This window comes from Carassius auratus, chromosome 5 (assembly GCF_003368295.1).
Source record: "Carassius auratus strain Wakin chromosome 5, ASM336829v1, whole genome shotgun sequence".
NCBI lineage: Eukaryota > Metazoa > Chordata > Actinopteri > Cypriniformes > Cyprinidae > Carassius > Carassius auratus.
In genome coordinates, this window is record NC_039247.1 from 1,243,197 (window position 1) to 1,258,657 (window position 15,461).

Sequence of the window (15,461 nt, forward strand, 5' to 3'; positions counted from 1 at the left end):
TAGCAACAAGGATGAAACAAACTACAGGAGCGAGGTGAGCCGCCTGACCATATGGTGCAGTGGCAACAATCTCTCTCTGAACGTGGAGAAGATGAAGGAGATTGTTGTTGACCTCAGGAGAGTGCACACTCAGCATGACCCTTTGACCATCAATGGTGCGACTGTGGAGAGAGTGAGCAGCAACAAGTTCCTGGGTGTGCACATAACAGAGGCCCTCTCCTGGACCGACAATACCGCAGCACTGGCCAAGAAATCACAACAGCGTTTCTACTTCCTCCGCAAACTGAGGAGAGCCAAAGCCCCACCCCCCATCATGTACATCTTCTACAGAGCCACCATCGAGAGCATCCTGTCGAGCTGCATCACTCCCTCCAGGAAATTTACGGAAACCGTCTCACTTACTCTGCATCACAGATGATCCCACCCACCTATCACACAGCTTCTTCAGTCTGCTGCCATCAGGAAGCAGACTGCGGAGTTTCCAGGCCAGAACCAGGAGACTGAAGGACAGCTTCATCCATCAGGCTGTCAGGAAGCTGAACTCGGTCCCGAACTTGCCCCCCATCCCTCTTCAGCCCCAGGCACCACTGAACTATGAATCACCACTGAACTATGAACTATGAATTAGTGTTATCTGTAGGCACCGAGGGTCTGAGAGTAACGCAATTTCGATTCTCTGTATGTACGTACTGTACATATGGAAAAATTGACAAAAGCAGACTTGACATGACTTGACTTAAACTGAACTGAGCTACATGATGGCATCACTCAATTCGTGGTGGACTGCCTTTGACTGTCATTTTGCATTATTGACACACTGTCTTGTTTAAAGCAATATATAAATAAAGGTGACGACATGACATGAGAGCAAGTTTTGTATTTCATTTGTAAACCAAGGTCCTAGAGTCTGGAGGAAGGGTGGAAAAGCTCATAGCCCAAGTTGCCTAAAGTCCAGTGTTAAATTGTCACATGATTTGGGATGCAATGTCATCTGCTGGTGTTGGTCCATTGTGTTTTTTTGAAAACCAAAGTCACTGTACAACAAGCGCTACTCTACATCTACTACTCTACAATCATCAGTGGCAATTTTTTTAAATATAAAAAACGTACTTACAGTCTGCAACGTACTGAGTCAGAACAGCCAGGAGATCAGAAAAACAGTCCTCCATAAAATGTATTGCACACATCTGAATATTTGGGTTGAAATGTTCTGGAACATTGTTGTAAATACAACTTAACCACTGATTTCTAGTTGTGTCCTCTTTTGGAAGGCCAAACAAAGTACTAAGTTGTACAAAGTACAACAATACTTTAAAGCTATATAAGCAGTAGAAACAAACTTTATAAGACAGTTGTCAGATATAAATGCATGCTTATATAAATGCTTTTTGAAATCAAATGACTAGGACAAATTTTGGGACAAAATTTTCCACGACAAAACCATATTTTTAGAGAGCAGTTTATTAATTCATTACAGAAGCACACATAGTTGTTATCAAGTCTGTAGTAGGCTATGGTTGATTTGCTTATCATCTATTTTTTGCTTAGTGAATGTCAAGCATTAAGGAACAGACTCAAACTTGCAGAAATGTATTTTAATATATCAAACAGAAAAGGGCAGTGATTGGTCGATAAACCCGCCTCTTATTTCCATGCACCGCATCCTCGAATATATGGTGTTAATGAGAAGCCTAGTTAAAACGTAAGTCAACAGTTCAATTAGACGTTGTCACGTCACATTCAGACTTGAAATGGCTTGAAAACACTTTCTTCTAGCCTATTAAGGAGAAATCAGTTTGGGGAAATAAAATTACATGAACAGTGTTATTCAACTCATTAGTTGTGTCCTTTCTGCCCAACAGCTGCACCTATCTGCTCCAGCAGTTTCTCTCTGTTGTTTGAGATGTTTTTTCCAGCGACCTCCATAAGATCAGAGATCATCTCATCCCTGTAGGAATCCTGAAAGGTGGTATATTTCTTCCTCCACATATCAATGTCATCTGAGGAAAGGGTAAAACAGTTCAATGAGAACATAATTGATATATATATTTTTTTCAACTAGACAGTCTAAACTTGCCTCCACAATTGACCACATTAAACAGAGGGATGTGAATCACGGTTGGAGTGTTTGTGCCTTTGAACACATAGAAGTCCTCTGGGTTCTTCAGGTCTTCACTGGGGATGTTGACTTCAGGGAAAGGGATGTTTCGTTTCTTGCACATCTTAGCAGCTTCTCTCACTGTCTGCAGTGGTAAAGTTTAACAGTAACACTTCATTTGACAAACATTTGAGTTGAAATTAAAGTTGATATTCACTGAAATCATAAGTCTGAGATTAATGGAAATGCTCTCCAGGTATTATTGATAAATATTTTAAAAAAGAAATCATATACACTTGTTTTAATGGTTTTCTTTCTTTTATATTTTCTTATTAATAAAATGATACACAGTATTTGTAATCATCTGTCAATGTATTGTAAGATTAGTGTGACCTCTGGTAGTCACGATGAATGTCATGAGGAAAAAGCAGCATGATTATTCCTGTTGTATTCTACTGAAGAAAGAAAGTCATACAGGTTTGAAGCGGCGTAAGGGAGAAGAAATGATTATTTATATGTTATATATTATATGTGTTATATGTTAATGTGTTATATGTTCATATATAATACCATAAAAGGATCGCCTTCACTGAAATCCAGGGAAATGATGAGATCAATGTTTCTTTCTTTTCTCAGCACTGAGAAGTAGGGTGAGTTCAGCAGCAGTCCGGTGTCTTCATAATCTCTTATATCACTTTCCAGAAGAGTAGAAGGCAAGGTTTCATCTGAAGGATCACAGCATGAAATGAGTGTATTTTTCACATTGAATTACAAATTAACAAACGGGTCTATTCTCACCATTGATGTTTTGGAGAAAGCCATATTTCCTGCCCCAGATCCACTGAGCCATGCATTTCTGAATGCTTGTCAAAACATCTGTAAAACAATTGCATAATGGTTCTCTTGATGTTTCACTGCCTTTACAAAAAAAAAAAATTAATATATTCAAGTGTACTATTTGTATACTTCTTTAGAATAAAAATAGGAAAGGATGCTTTTAGTTTACTTTTTATGACCTTCTCAGAAATGGGGTTTATGTCCTCCTCAGAAATATACTTAAAATGACATTTAAGTATACTTGACTTATACTTAAAAAAAAGTCTAAATATATTTGAGCTATTTTCGTGCTCCTATAATCCATGTTTTCATTGTTATACAGTAGAGGGCGCTAGTACACATCTTCTGTATAGAATAGAATTCGGACCTCGGAATTTCCAAAAAAACAAGTGAAGAAAAAGAAACAAAACACACTAACACATGTAATCTAACATTATCCTCTGACATGAAACAGCATCAAAACTTTAACATTATGGAATAAAATGTAAAGAGGTAATAATTACAGTCAAGCTTTGGGGTGTTGATAAACTCCACGTGGGTTTTGATTATCATTCTGAATCCAATTCATTTTTTTTTTTTTTGGTAAACCTCCACATTTAAGTGTTAAAATGTTTTTGTTTACAAGCAGATACTCTGTTCTTTATTTTGATGTTTTTTATGTTCAGATATTCATATAACAAACTATTTACAAATTAAAACCTAAACAGGGGACATAATAGTATACTTAAAGTACTGTATAATGTAAAGTTTACTTAAAGAAAACGTATGAGTATACTTGCAGTATAAAACTACTAAACTAGTAGTTTACTGAGACTATACTTCAAAGTGTACAAAGTATTTCATTAGTAAACTATCAATATATCTATTATTTCACTTTTAGTATAATTGCAGTACAAACTACAAACATAGGGGTAAACTAGTTGTGTACTGTTAAGTTTGCTATTGTTATACTGTTATACTTAAAAGTATACTTTTATATACTAGACAGTGGGCCAATTTAGTCCCAAGGAGTATTGAAACAGTACACTTAAAAGTATACTTGCTACATTAAGTGTATACTTGAAGTTTACTTAATAAAATTTACATTTATGGGATGCTTTTATCCAAAGTGAAGTGCGCTGCATTCAAACTTGAAGTCTACGACTTTTTGGTAAGGTTAGTTTTCTACAGATTTATGCTTTAAAGCACCTACATAACAGGTTGTCTAAAGAAAATGATATTTTGAGCCATCAATCTGTTTTGAAAATCTTAGAGTTAATGCTTCTCTATTTACACATTAATCTAATTAGAAAATCAGAAGTGAAATACATTATACAAATCAAATACATTGTAAAGATGTCAACTTACCAAAAGGCCACAAACTGAACCAGTTATTCAAATTCTTACACACATCTTCAGTGTGTTCTTTCATATAGCATTCTGCAGCTTCTTTATCTTTGAGATTCAGTTTTTCTATAGGAAAAATCAGCTGACGTTTGCCTCCACTGAGCTCTGTAAAAGAGAGAAACATGTACATTATCAAGTTCTTGTTATTTGGTTATACGACTGTAGTTTGTGTATCTTGTGTTAATACGATTTTTTTGGGGGGAAAAGAAAAACTGGTGTTTTGACATGACACCTTGAAACATTTTAAATATAGGTAGATGTGAAATACTGCTTTTTTTATTTTAAATGGTATGTTCTGCCTTATTTTCTTTCATTCTGCCTTTCAACTGACAAAAGGATCTGGGTGATCTAGGACATTACGAACCACTGAACAGTTTGTACATCTGTCTCTCACGGTTTGATTTAAATGGCATCAAATTATCCTCTCTGTGTTCAATAGACCCATATTTTTTTTCTGGACAATTACAATTATTATGAAATAATAAGTGTGATAACCGGACTCTAAAATGAACTAAAAAATAACTAGTCTTCTTTATATGAATTTTAACACACTCTTACCGTTCAGTGTGTTTCTGATGGATTGATCAAGATCTGAAGGATCTTTGCCATTCAAAACATCGAGATTCATGTTAGCAAGATCCATGAGAACCCGGTAACCCTTTTCTGCAGATGGGGCTTTAGGATCTTTTGAAGAAAACACACATTGAACAAATATGAACACACTGCTGAATGTCTTGAATGTATGTGCTTTAGACCCCCAAAATCATCATGTTATCATGTTAGATATCATGTTAGATTCCCACAAGCAAACATACACACAATGTGCTTAAGCCATTTAAGATGCTTTGATTTGAAGCTAAAAGGTATCTGATGACACTCTCATCATCTATTCGGTAACACTTTACAATAAGATGCATTAGCAATACATTTGTTAAAGTATTTATTAAGTTAATTTTGTTAGTAAAAATACAACAGTTATACAACAGTTCATTATTAGCTCAGGTCCATTAAATAGTATTAACAGATACAGCTTTTGATTTTAATAATGTATTAATAATTGGTTAAATTAACATGGGCTAAGATTGATAAAAGATTTAGAAGTATTTTTCATTTGAAAATGAAACTAAATTGTGAAGCTTCTTTCTTTTCAGATTCTTATAGCTTTATCATAAAAGGCTGTATATTATCGTATTGGGAGAAAACCAGTAGTTCTATGTGAAATCAGACATTTGAGCTCCCCCATAATACTACGTTTATATTGTTACGGGTTAGCTGGTGTGTAAGGAAGGTGCCCGAGGAAGACGATATACCAAAAGGTACTTTTAACGATCGAGGGAGAATAAGGGCACATCCAACATAATACATAAACTTAACTCAGGATACAGCATTACAACAATAATCACAGACGAGGAAGAACTAAACAGACAGGGAATTTAAGCACACGGGAGGTAATCAGGGAAATGGAGACAGGTGGGGATTAATCAATTAACAAAACAAGAAAAGGAAGATGACCAAATAACAAAACAGAAAGTCACTGAATGTAACATATATCAAGTGATATGGAATAAATTATGGATTATTAACAGAGCTGGGCGGATTAATTTTTGCCTCTTACAGACACAAATTGTAGTCAGTAACGTAATTCATTACAATACACACTTTAGGTAATATAATCAGAGTACTTTTAGATTACTTGTGATCTTTTGACCAATGACATTGATTTAAATAGAATATAAGTGTACCATATTGACAAAAAAATACAAATGTAAAAAAAATACATTCCATTAATTGTTATTAACAATTAATTAAGAGTTTGACCTTTCATTTGGCAGTGGGAAGCACGAACAGAACAGTAGAATCAAAAGATAAAACTTATCCATAAATAAATGCAGAAATAATTTACCTTTCCCTGTTTCCTTGTTGCTCGGCCATTTAGGAGATAATTTTTTAAAGAAATCTGGGGAAAAAGTAATATATAATCAGGGTTCACATTAAATGAAATGACTGAATACTTTAGGCAGAAGTGAATCTTCAAATGCAGCTTCACCGTTTATTTTTTGCCAGAGGAATTTCTTAATTTCATCTTCATCAGCTAAAGCGCTGCCACACAGAGCTGCAGGAAATGCATTAATGTTTAAAAGTGTTTACAATAAATAAATTAAAAACATGATTTTAAAACAAAATATGCAATATAACAATCTAATGCATCAACATATCATTTGAACCCTTGAATTATTCAGATTATTATTTTTTTCTTAGAAATCACTCTGTAAATATCACTGTTCTGTTAAAATTATAAAAAAAATTTGCATTTCTAACTGTCCAGTAACAGAGATTGTTACCTTGCAGGTACAGCATGTCCATTTCATCCTGAGGTTTTGTCTTTGAGCCTCTGTCAAACTGGCTGCCGAAGCTGCATGTTTTCACAAACGCTCCAGTGAGAGAATAACCAGCTTCAAGTGGACTGATCTCAAACCAGGGGTCATCTTTGTCTGTAGACAGTAAGACACCACCATATAACAGCTGACACGAGCACAAAAACTCACTTTAATTCTTTCAGACACAGACCTTCCTCGTCCTTGCACTGTTTGGATTGCTTGTCGATCACTGTGTAGATTGGAAATGGGTCTTCTTTGTGCTGGTCCCACTGATCTGACAGTTTGCATTTGTCAATCTGAAAAAAAAAAAAATCTTAGAGAAACTTACAGAATGGAGTCCATAAGAGCGAGATTTTGTAAAGAGAATGAATACAATTAAATCACCAATTTTGCTTAAATTCAGTTCAATTCATACTAGCCTTTAAATCTCAGATTTTCAATCCGGTTCCAGACTTTGGACCTTGTTGCATGTATGTTTGCTATAGCAGAGGATGGTGAATAGTTATGAATAATTACAGACCTCTTTCACATATTCTGTGACGACCATCACTGCCCAGACGTCAGTCAAGCTGAAGTGGTCTTTCTCATAGTAATATTTCTTCAGTTTGGCTAGTTTGTCTTTAAAGCTGACTCCTGAACCGCTGAGTCTCCTGATGATTTTGTCCTTCACAGTCTCTAGTTTGGTGGACCAGTCTGGTTCTCGGTATAAGGAGGCCATGCACCTTCAGAGAAGAACATACTGCTCTCAGTTTTAACATTCAACCCAATGCAATCTCTGTGTTTGTGGTTTCTCAGGGTTTGTACCAGGTGGATCCAGAGACTCCGCTCAGATAAAGGATGCAGTCCAGAAGACCCGCTTTATCAAGCTGATCCAGGGATCCCAGCAAACCCACCATGGCTCTTTGTCCTCCTCCAGAACCCAGTAATGCAATGTTTGGCACAGCATCCTGAAATGCACACAGTTTCAATTGGGAAACTTGGGTTAAACTAATTAATATTACTTGGTTAGAACAGCATCTACGGTAATTATGTCTCTATTTGCTTCTCTTTTTTGCCATGGGTTTGACATCCTATGGTAATTAGGTTTACACAAGCTTCAATCTGGATCCAGAACACCTCTGAAGAGATGAGGTCACCATCTTAGAGACCTCAGATGATGCCAACCCTGAATCAAACAGAACTACCAAATTTTGCTAAATGTTTGATTGCATCATATAATTGCTGTTGATAGTGTTCTTCGACTGTTTGATTACATCTTTAAATAAACTTAAATTTAATAAAATGTTGATCAGCAACAACGCCATTGATCATTTTAAGAAAAAACAGTCAGGTTTTACAATAGGTTAAAGATAATAATAATTAACAACAGACTCAGCCCAAACAATTAAATTCAACTGGCATTTATTTTTTAGATCCAGATCCGTTTTCAAACCGCCAAATCCACGTTACAGTCATTTCTGTTTCAGTGCTCTAACATAGATCCAGCCCGGGCCCGGTTTCAGTAGGTGGGAACATTAATCTCAAAGCAGATTTGGGCCGTATCTGTGGAAACGAGGATGCAGTACCCTGTTGAAAAAACTAGCATTTGCTGGTTAGGTATGTTTTGATGTTGGTTTATGCTGGTCCTTTGCTGGTTTATGGTCATGTGCTGGCAAAGGACCAGCATAAACCAGCATCCCAGCATCAAAAAATAACTAACCAACATATGCAATTTTTTTTCAGCAGAATAACCAAATATATTTTCCTATCTATATCTTAAAAGATAAATATATTTAGTAAAAATAATTGGTAAAACTTTACAATTAGGTGTCAGTGTAGGATAAATCTGTTGAAATCTGGCTGGAAGGTGCTGAATCCACTCTTCAACATCAATTCCAGCACACAGACTGGAGTGAGTTTGTTGTCCAGGCCACCACAAACTCTCAGATCGACATTGACATTTACACCAACTCTGTCCTGGAGCATATCAACAGATGCGTGAGCAGTGTGACCACACACAAATTTTCCCCAATCAGAAGCCCTGGATGAACAGTGAGGTTCACCTCCTGCTCAAAACAAGAGATGCAGCCTTTAGGTCTGGAGACAAACAGAGGATTGAAGAACACTTCACTTCAGTACGTGGCAAGGCATACAATCATCACAGATATCAAACCACCTAACTCCGTGCCCCACTCCAGCTCTGCCTCCCTCCTTGACGAGCTCAATCACTTTTATGCTCGTTTTGATCAAAATAATAAGGAGATCTCACTCAAAGCTGAGCATCAACCCAGTGAATAGCCTCTCACAGTCTTCCACATCAGATGTTTACCATACTCTGTGTAAGGTGAATACACGGAAAGCAGCTGGCCCTGACAGAATACCTGGTCGTGTGCTTAAAAAGCCTGTCCGGAGCAGCTGGCTGAGGTCTTCACAGACATTTTCAATCTGTCCCTGGCCCAAACAACTGTCCCCACTAGCTTCAAAACCTCACCATCATGCCAGTACTGAAGCACTCCACTGCCTCGGTCCCAAACGACTTTCCTTCCTGTTGCACTCAACCCCTTTATTGCCAAGTGCTTTGAGAAACTGGTTGCATCCAACTTAAAAATGCTGTCTCCCTGCTACATTAGACCCATTCCAATTTGCCTATCGCCACAATCGGTCAACAGAGGACGCCATCTCAACGGCACTTCACTCTGCGCTCACCCAACTGGACAGTCAAAACACAAATTTGAAAATGCTATTCATTGATTTCAGTTCTGCATTTAATATGGTAATCCCCTCCAAATTGATCTCCAAGCTCAGCCAGCTTGGAATAAGCACACCCATCTGAATTTGGATTCTAGATTTTCTGACTAACAGACCTCAGTCTGTTAAGTTAGATAACCCCTCATCCTCCATCATCACCCTGAGCACCGGCGTGCCACAGGGCTGTGTATTGAGCCCTCTCTTGTACTCCCTATTCACCCATGACTGCGTTCCTGTTTATGGCTCCAACATCATAATCAAATTTGCAGATGACACCATGGTTGTAGGTTTGATCAAGAATGATGATGTGTCAGCCTACAGAGATGAGGTGCAGCACCTGGCTGTGTGGTGTGTCACCAACAATCTAGAACTAAACACCCAGATGACAAAGGACATCATTGTGGACTTCAGGCGGACTAGGAGTCATGCACACACACCCATCTACATCGGAGCTCTAGTGGAGCGTGTGTTGAATTGCAAGTTCCGTGACATCCACATCTCTGATGACCTCACCTGGTCCCATAACACCTCCACCCTTGTCAAAAAGGCCCAGCAGCGCCTTTACTTCTTACGGAGTCTTAAGAAAGTTCACCTGAGTCCCAGGACCCTTGTGGAATTCTACTGCTGTACCATTGAGAACATCCTCACAAACTGCATATCAGTATGGTACAGCAATTGCTCCACATCTGACCACAAAGCACTCCATCGGGTGGTGAAAACTGCTCAACAGATCACCGGCACCCAGTTAACTTCCATCGAGAACATTTATCACAAGCGCTACCTGGGCAGGGCAAGAAACATCAAGTCAAGTCTGCTTTATTGTCAATTCTTAAACATGTACAGTACATACATACAGAGAATCGAAATTGCGTTATTCTCAGACCCCCGGGTGCATACAGATAACATTAACAGTAAAGCCTAAAAATCTAGATTAATTATCAAATGTAGATACAACTATACAATAAGGGAATGTAAAAAAGACATATAATAAAATTACAAAAATAAAGTTAAATAAAGCAGTGCAAGGCAAATGGCAGATTTGACAAATCAATCAATCAGTGCAAATCAATGAAGTGAACCATAGTGCATTTAAAAGATTTTAGTGCACAAAAGAAAGCTTATTTAGTCTGATTAAAGTGACAAAGGGCTCAAGATCAGTTATTTTATTTAACTGACTGAAGATGTAGTAGAATAACGTCAGTTCCATGCTGAATGAGGTAGTGAGCAGACCAATGCTGCACAAAGTGACTAGTGCATGTCATCGTATATTGGGGGGGGGGGGGGGGGCCTGGAGATGTGGGATCTTGGTCATAGTTCAGTGGTGCCTGGGGCAGAAGAGGAGAGGGAGGAAAGTTCGGGAGGGAGTTCAGCTTCCTGACAGCCTGATGGATGAAGCTGTCCTTCAGTCTGCTGGTCCTGGCCTGGAGACTCCGCAGTCTCTTCCCTGATGGCAGCAGACTAAAGAAGCTGTGTGATGGGTGGGTGGGATCACCTGTGATGCAGAGGGCTTTGTGAGTGAGACAGGTTCCGTAAATGTGCTGGAGGAAGGGGAGAGAGACACCAATGATCTTCTCAGCTGCTCTCACTATGCGTTGCAGAGCCTTTCGGCAGGATGTGTTGCAGGCGCCATACCACACAGTGATGCAGCTCGACAGGATGCTCTCGATGGTGCCTCTGTAGAAGGTGTACATGATGGGGGGAGGAGGTAGAGACGCTGCTGTGATTTCTTGGCCAGTGCTGCAGTGTTTTCAGTCCAGGAGAGGTCCTCTGTGATATGCACACCCAGGAACTTGTTGCTGCTCACTCTCTCCACAGTCGCACCTTTGATGGTCAGAGGATCGTGCTGAGTGTGCGCTCTCCTGAAGTCAACAACAATCTCCTTCATCTTCTCCACGTTCAGAGAGAGATTGTTGTCACTGCACCACTCGGCCAGGCGGCTCACCTCGCTCCTGTATTTTGTTTTATCTTTATTGCTAATGAGACCCACCACAGTCGTGTCATCCGCAAACTTAATGAAGAGGTTGGAGTTGTGTTAGAGTGTGCAGTCATGGGTCAGCAGAGTGAAGAGGAGGGGGCTCAGCACACATCCTTGGGGGACCCCAGTGTTCAGTGTGATGGTGCTGGATGTGTTGCTGCTGAGTGTCAGAAAGTCCAACAGCCAGTTGCACTTTGTAACCTGTATTTTCAATTTCCCTCTGCCCTTGACTGACATACCGTACAGGAATTGAATGAATGGATCATGTGGTATATGCTGATGAAGCACACATCCAGTACTGTATATAAAATATAAAAACTAAGGGAAGTTGTCACAAGGCACTGGAGTGGTGGTGAGGTTCCTATCGGAAGCAATTTTCTTACAAAACAATTCACTACACAGACAAATCCGCTTTTAAATGTATTGCATTTATTAATATTGCATTTTCATACTACTACTACTACTTCTGCTAATATATATGAAATGTATATGAATTTATATGAAATTTATATGGAAGTGTCACAATTCAATGAAATTGTGTATAACTGTTCATTAGTAGTTACTTCATAGTTATTATTCTTGGACCTTAACTAGTAGATAATTAGTAGTTCTTCAGGATGTATGACAGAATACATTAGTTATTGATTAGCTCACTGTTACTTAACACAATCAAAATTGTATTACATACTGCTTAGTTAACACATCTTCCTTAGTAGTTAACACTAGTGTAGTTACCTGTTAGTTCTACAATAGTTCTTCATTACTTATGCAGTAAGTAAGAAACTTGAAGCTGGCGAGTCTGAGGGCTTGCATTTCCCTTGAAAAAATGACATTGCAGAAAACTATTACATCTAAAACCAATTCAAGCACACATTTGAAATAACTGTTGCATAACAATTTCCCTCTGGTAGTTCAGGTTATTTTCATTCTCATGAGAATGGTCTTTTTTTAAGTGCATTAAATATTATGTATAGTAATTACTTGATTACAATACTTGTACTTCTTGGGGTAATGTTTTATATACATTTTAATTTAGCTTTTTGTGTGATGTTCAGTTATTGTCTATAAATTGTCATATAGAATAAAAGGGGGTCAGATGTGAGCTGGATCTGGGCCACCACTATGTTGCTGTTTGGGGTGGCTTAAGGACACTTATTCTGACACAAGTCACCCTTCATTTACTTGTTAATTGTAACGTAGAAACATGCATTTTGTGTAAAGCTGCATTAAAATATGTATTGTGAAAAGCACTTCACAAATAAATGTGAATTGAGTTTTAGATATGTATTCTACTAATTTGTGTGTGAAGGCCTATATATATACTGTAGATATAATATTAGCTGGTCCAGATCCAGCATGATACTGGACCAGATCAAGAACATAGCTGGACCATATCTGGCTCACATTTGGGCCAAATCACCATTATGATTGGGGGCTGGCCCAGATCTGGTCCAGATGCGGAAAAACAGATCCGTGCCAGTATTGACCAAAAGACACCGGCCCAAATCCATTGCAGAGATCAGGCCCAGAACTTCTGAAGGGTGTAGGCCAGATGATTTTTGTGTAATCTGGGATTACACCGCTAATAGTAAACATAAAGTATGATATTTTTTACCTTACTGCAGTGTATCTTGAGTTTCTGCAGGCTTTGAAAAACTTTTTTTCTCCGTTCAAATACAAACTCTTCCTCCTTTGTATGTAGAGAGCGTGCAATTCTCACTTCAACACTGCAATGGAGACATAGACAGACATCCTGATATTTCATAAAAAAAAAATTATTCAGATTTGCAATCAATTAACTTAGAAATTAATTATGAAAAGATCGCAGAATGATCCAGTTTGTAATAGACATTAACTGTGTTTAGTGTTAAATTATTTAACCCCCTGGCCTGGCCATATGGAACTAGGGACTTTGTCCTGGTACTTGTGTGTTTCCACCGCAGGCACCAGGAACTAAATAAAGTTCCGGGTAAAAAAATGCCCCTCAGAAAGTCCCTGCTGCCGAGGTGGTACTTTTTCAAAGTTCTGGAACTTTCGGGGGCGGGACTTAGGCGCTAAACATCCACCATTTATTTGGATCATTTAAAAATATTACTGTTATTGTGTCATGAAACGTAATTTTAAAAGTATTTCAAGTAACAATGTAGTTGCTTAAAACTCAAATCTGTGGTTTATTTATAAAGACAGCACCTATTTAAAACAGTTTTTCGCCGATCTCGGAGACGGTGAGCTCCACACGATCAGCGGGAGCTCAGTGATCATCTATCCGTCGAGAGCAGCCTCACCTCGGCTAGACCTTCTGATATTTGCCGCTACCTTTGATGTCTCTTTAGTAGTTAAACATAAAATATAATTTGTTTTGGGTAAATCTAATGGGTTATCTTTGGTCTGTATTCAGTTTATCTATATGTTAAAATGAAAATAAAAAAGGCAAATGTATATATTATTTTGTTTCATTGTAATGGCTGTATATATCATTCATTGCTTTGCCCTATATCTGTCATTTGCCTTGCACTGCTTTATTTAACTTAATAACTTAACTTTATTTTTAATTTTATTATATGTCTTTTTTTATCATTCCCTTATTGTATAGTTGAATCTACATTTTATATTTGATCTAGTTATTTTTTTTATTTATTAACTTGTTTTATAAAACAGCCCCCTGGTGGCCAACTAAGGCACACCAGCAGAACAGACAGAAGCTTCTTAGCGCTTAAAATGTAAAATTTGCACAAAATGTGACTTTTGGTGGTTGATTAATTTTGTACATGAATTTTTAAACCCAATAAGATTTTTTTTTTCATTAACTTGTTCATCAATGTTCTCAGGTGTGTGTTAATAAACCTTCACTAATAGTTTACTGATGCTTAGTATGAATGATTTTATATAAAACGTTGTTATAGGTAGCAAAATGTCTTGCAGGTAGAGGGGGTTGAATAATTTTGATTGCAACTGTATAATGCTGGAATCTGAGCAGGATTACAGACCTTTCCTGGAGTTTGGATGCAATCATCTGTAAAACAAGTCAACATTTAAGTTATACAGTTCTACCTGAAACTTATTGAACCACTTAAAAAAAAAGGTAAATAAATAAAGTTGCTAACAGTGGTATTTAATTTTTTTTCTTTACATTACATCTACATTAAGTCATTTAGCAGCAGGGTGACCGTTCTCACCTTCTCACACGCAACGTGCCATGATTGGTCGATTATGTACAATACCTACCTGTATGTTATTGGTCAAATTACTTAAGATGTTTTAGGCAATATATATATAAATGGCACATATGGCCACCCTATTTAGCATCCAAAATAAATAAGCTTTCCATTGATGTATGGTTTGTTCAGATAGTACAATATTTGGCAGAGTTATTTGAAAATCTGGAATCGGTGGGTACAAAAAGATAAATAAAAAAATATATAGAGAAAATCGCCTTTAAAGTTGTCCAAATGAAGTACTTAGCACTGCATATTAATAATGATAATACATTTTGATATATTTACGGTAGGCAATTTACACATTAAGTGTTTGAATTAGCTGTTGTAAAAGCTTTAAAACATATACTCACTGTTCTTGTGTTGTGTTGTGTTGTAAATATATAACACCAGCAGTTGTTTTCTCTCAGATCAGGCAGAAGATGTTCTTTTATAAGACTCTAGATCTCATCACAAAGGGTGGAGATGAACGTGGACTTAAGACAAAAAAAAATAAAAAGTTATTTGATGTAATTTATTTGTAACTGGAGGAGGGTGGAGCAAAAAAGCTTAATGTGAAAACCATTGTAACTGTTTATAATAAAGTTTATATATTTATAATTGAATATTGATTTAATAATAATTGCATATTTAATATATTATAATATTACATTTAAAATTTAATAAATAATACATATTTATTTCATATCTTCAGAAATCCTTCTAGTATCACTGATGAAAACAGTTGTGCTGGCCGATAATTTTGTGGAAACCATGATAGTTTTCCAGTTTTCTTTGAATAGAACAATTTAAAAGTCTTTGCTGCAGCTTTTCGTCAAATTAATCTGTGTGAACAGTGTTTTTTA

At 37.3% G+C, this 15,461-nt stretch overlaps 1 protein-coding gene across 1 annotated transcript; it reads right to left on the bottom strand.

Annotated features, from left to right (window-relative positions):
- Window positions 1-1,443: 1,443 nt before the first annotated feature.
- On the bottom strand, window positions 1,444-15,092 carry LOC113070191 (cytosolic phospholipase A2 gamma-like). Its single transcript, XM_026243401.1, has 15 exons — window positions 14,970-15,092; window positions 14,389-14,414; window positions 13,017-13,128; window positions 7,504-7,646; window positions 7,220-7,421; window positions 6,890-6,995; window positions 6,664-6,813; window positions 6,369-6,434; window positions 6,225-6,278; window positions 4,880-5,005; window positions 4,283-4,426; window positions 2,897-2,974; window positions 2,669-2,823; window positions 2,078-2,243; window positions 1,444-2,000 (listed from the first exon to the last, which is right to left on the bottom strand). Exons 2-15 carry the CDS (start codon window positions 14,412-14,414, stop codon window positions 1,837-1,839), a joined length of 1,692 nt encoding a protein of 563 aa, XP_026099186.1. The 5' UTR covers window positions 14,970-15,092; the 3' UTR covers window positions 1,444-1,836.
- Window positions 15,093-15,461: the final 369 nt, after the last annotated feature.

Coding starts and splice junctions, on each gene's coding strand:
- LOC113070191 (XM_026243401.1), bottom strand. CDS start 14,414: ATGATTGCATCCAAACTCCAGGAAAG. Junction 5,006..6,224: donor CAACAAGGAAACAGGGAAAG/GTAAATTATTTC, acceptor TTTCTTCAAAAG/ATCCTAAAGCCCCATCTGCA. Junction 2,244..2,668: donor GTGAAGGCGATCCTTTTATG/GTATTATATATG, acceptor TTACCACTGCAG/ACAGTGAGAGAAGCTGCTAA.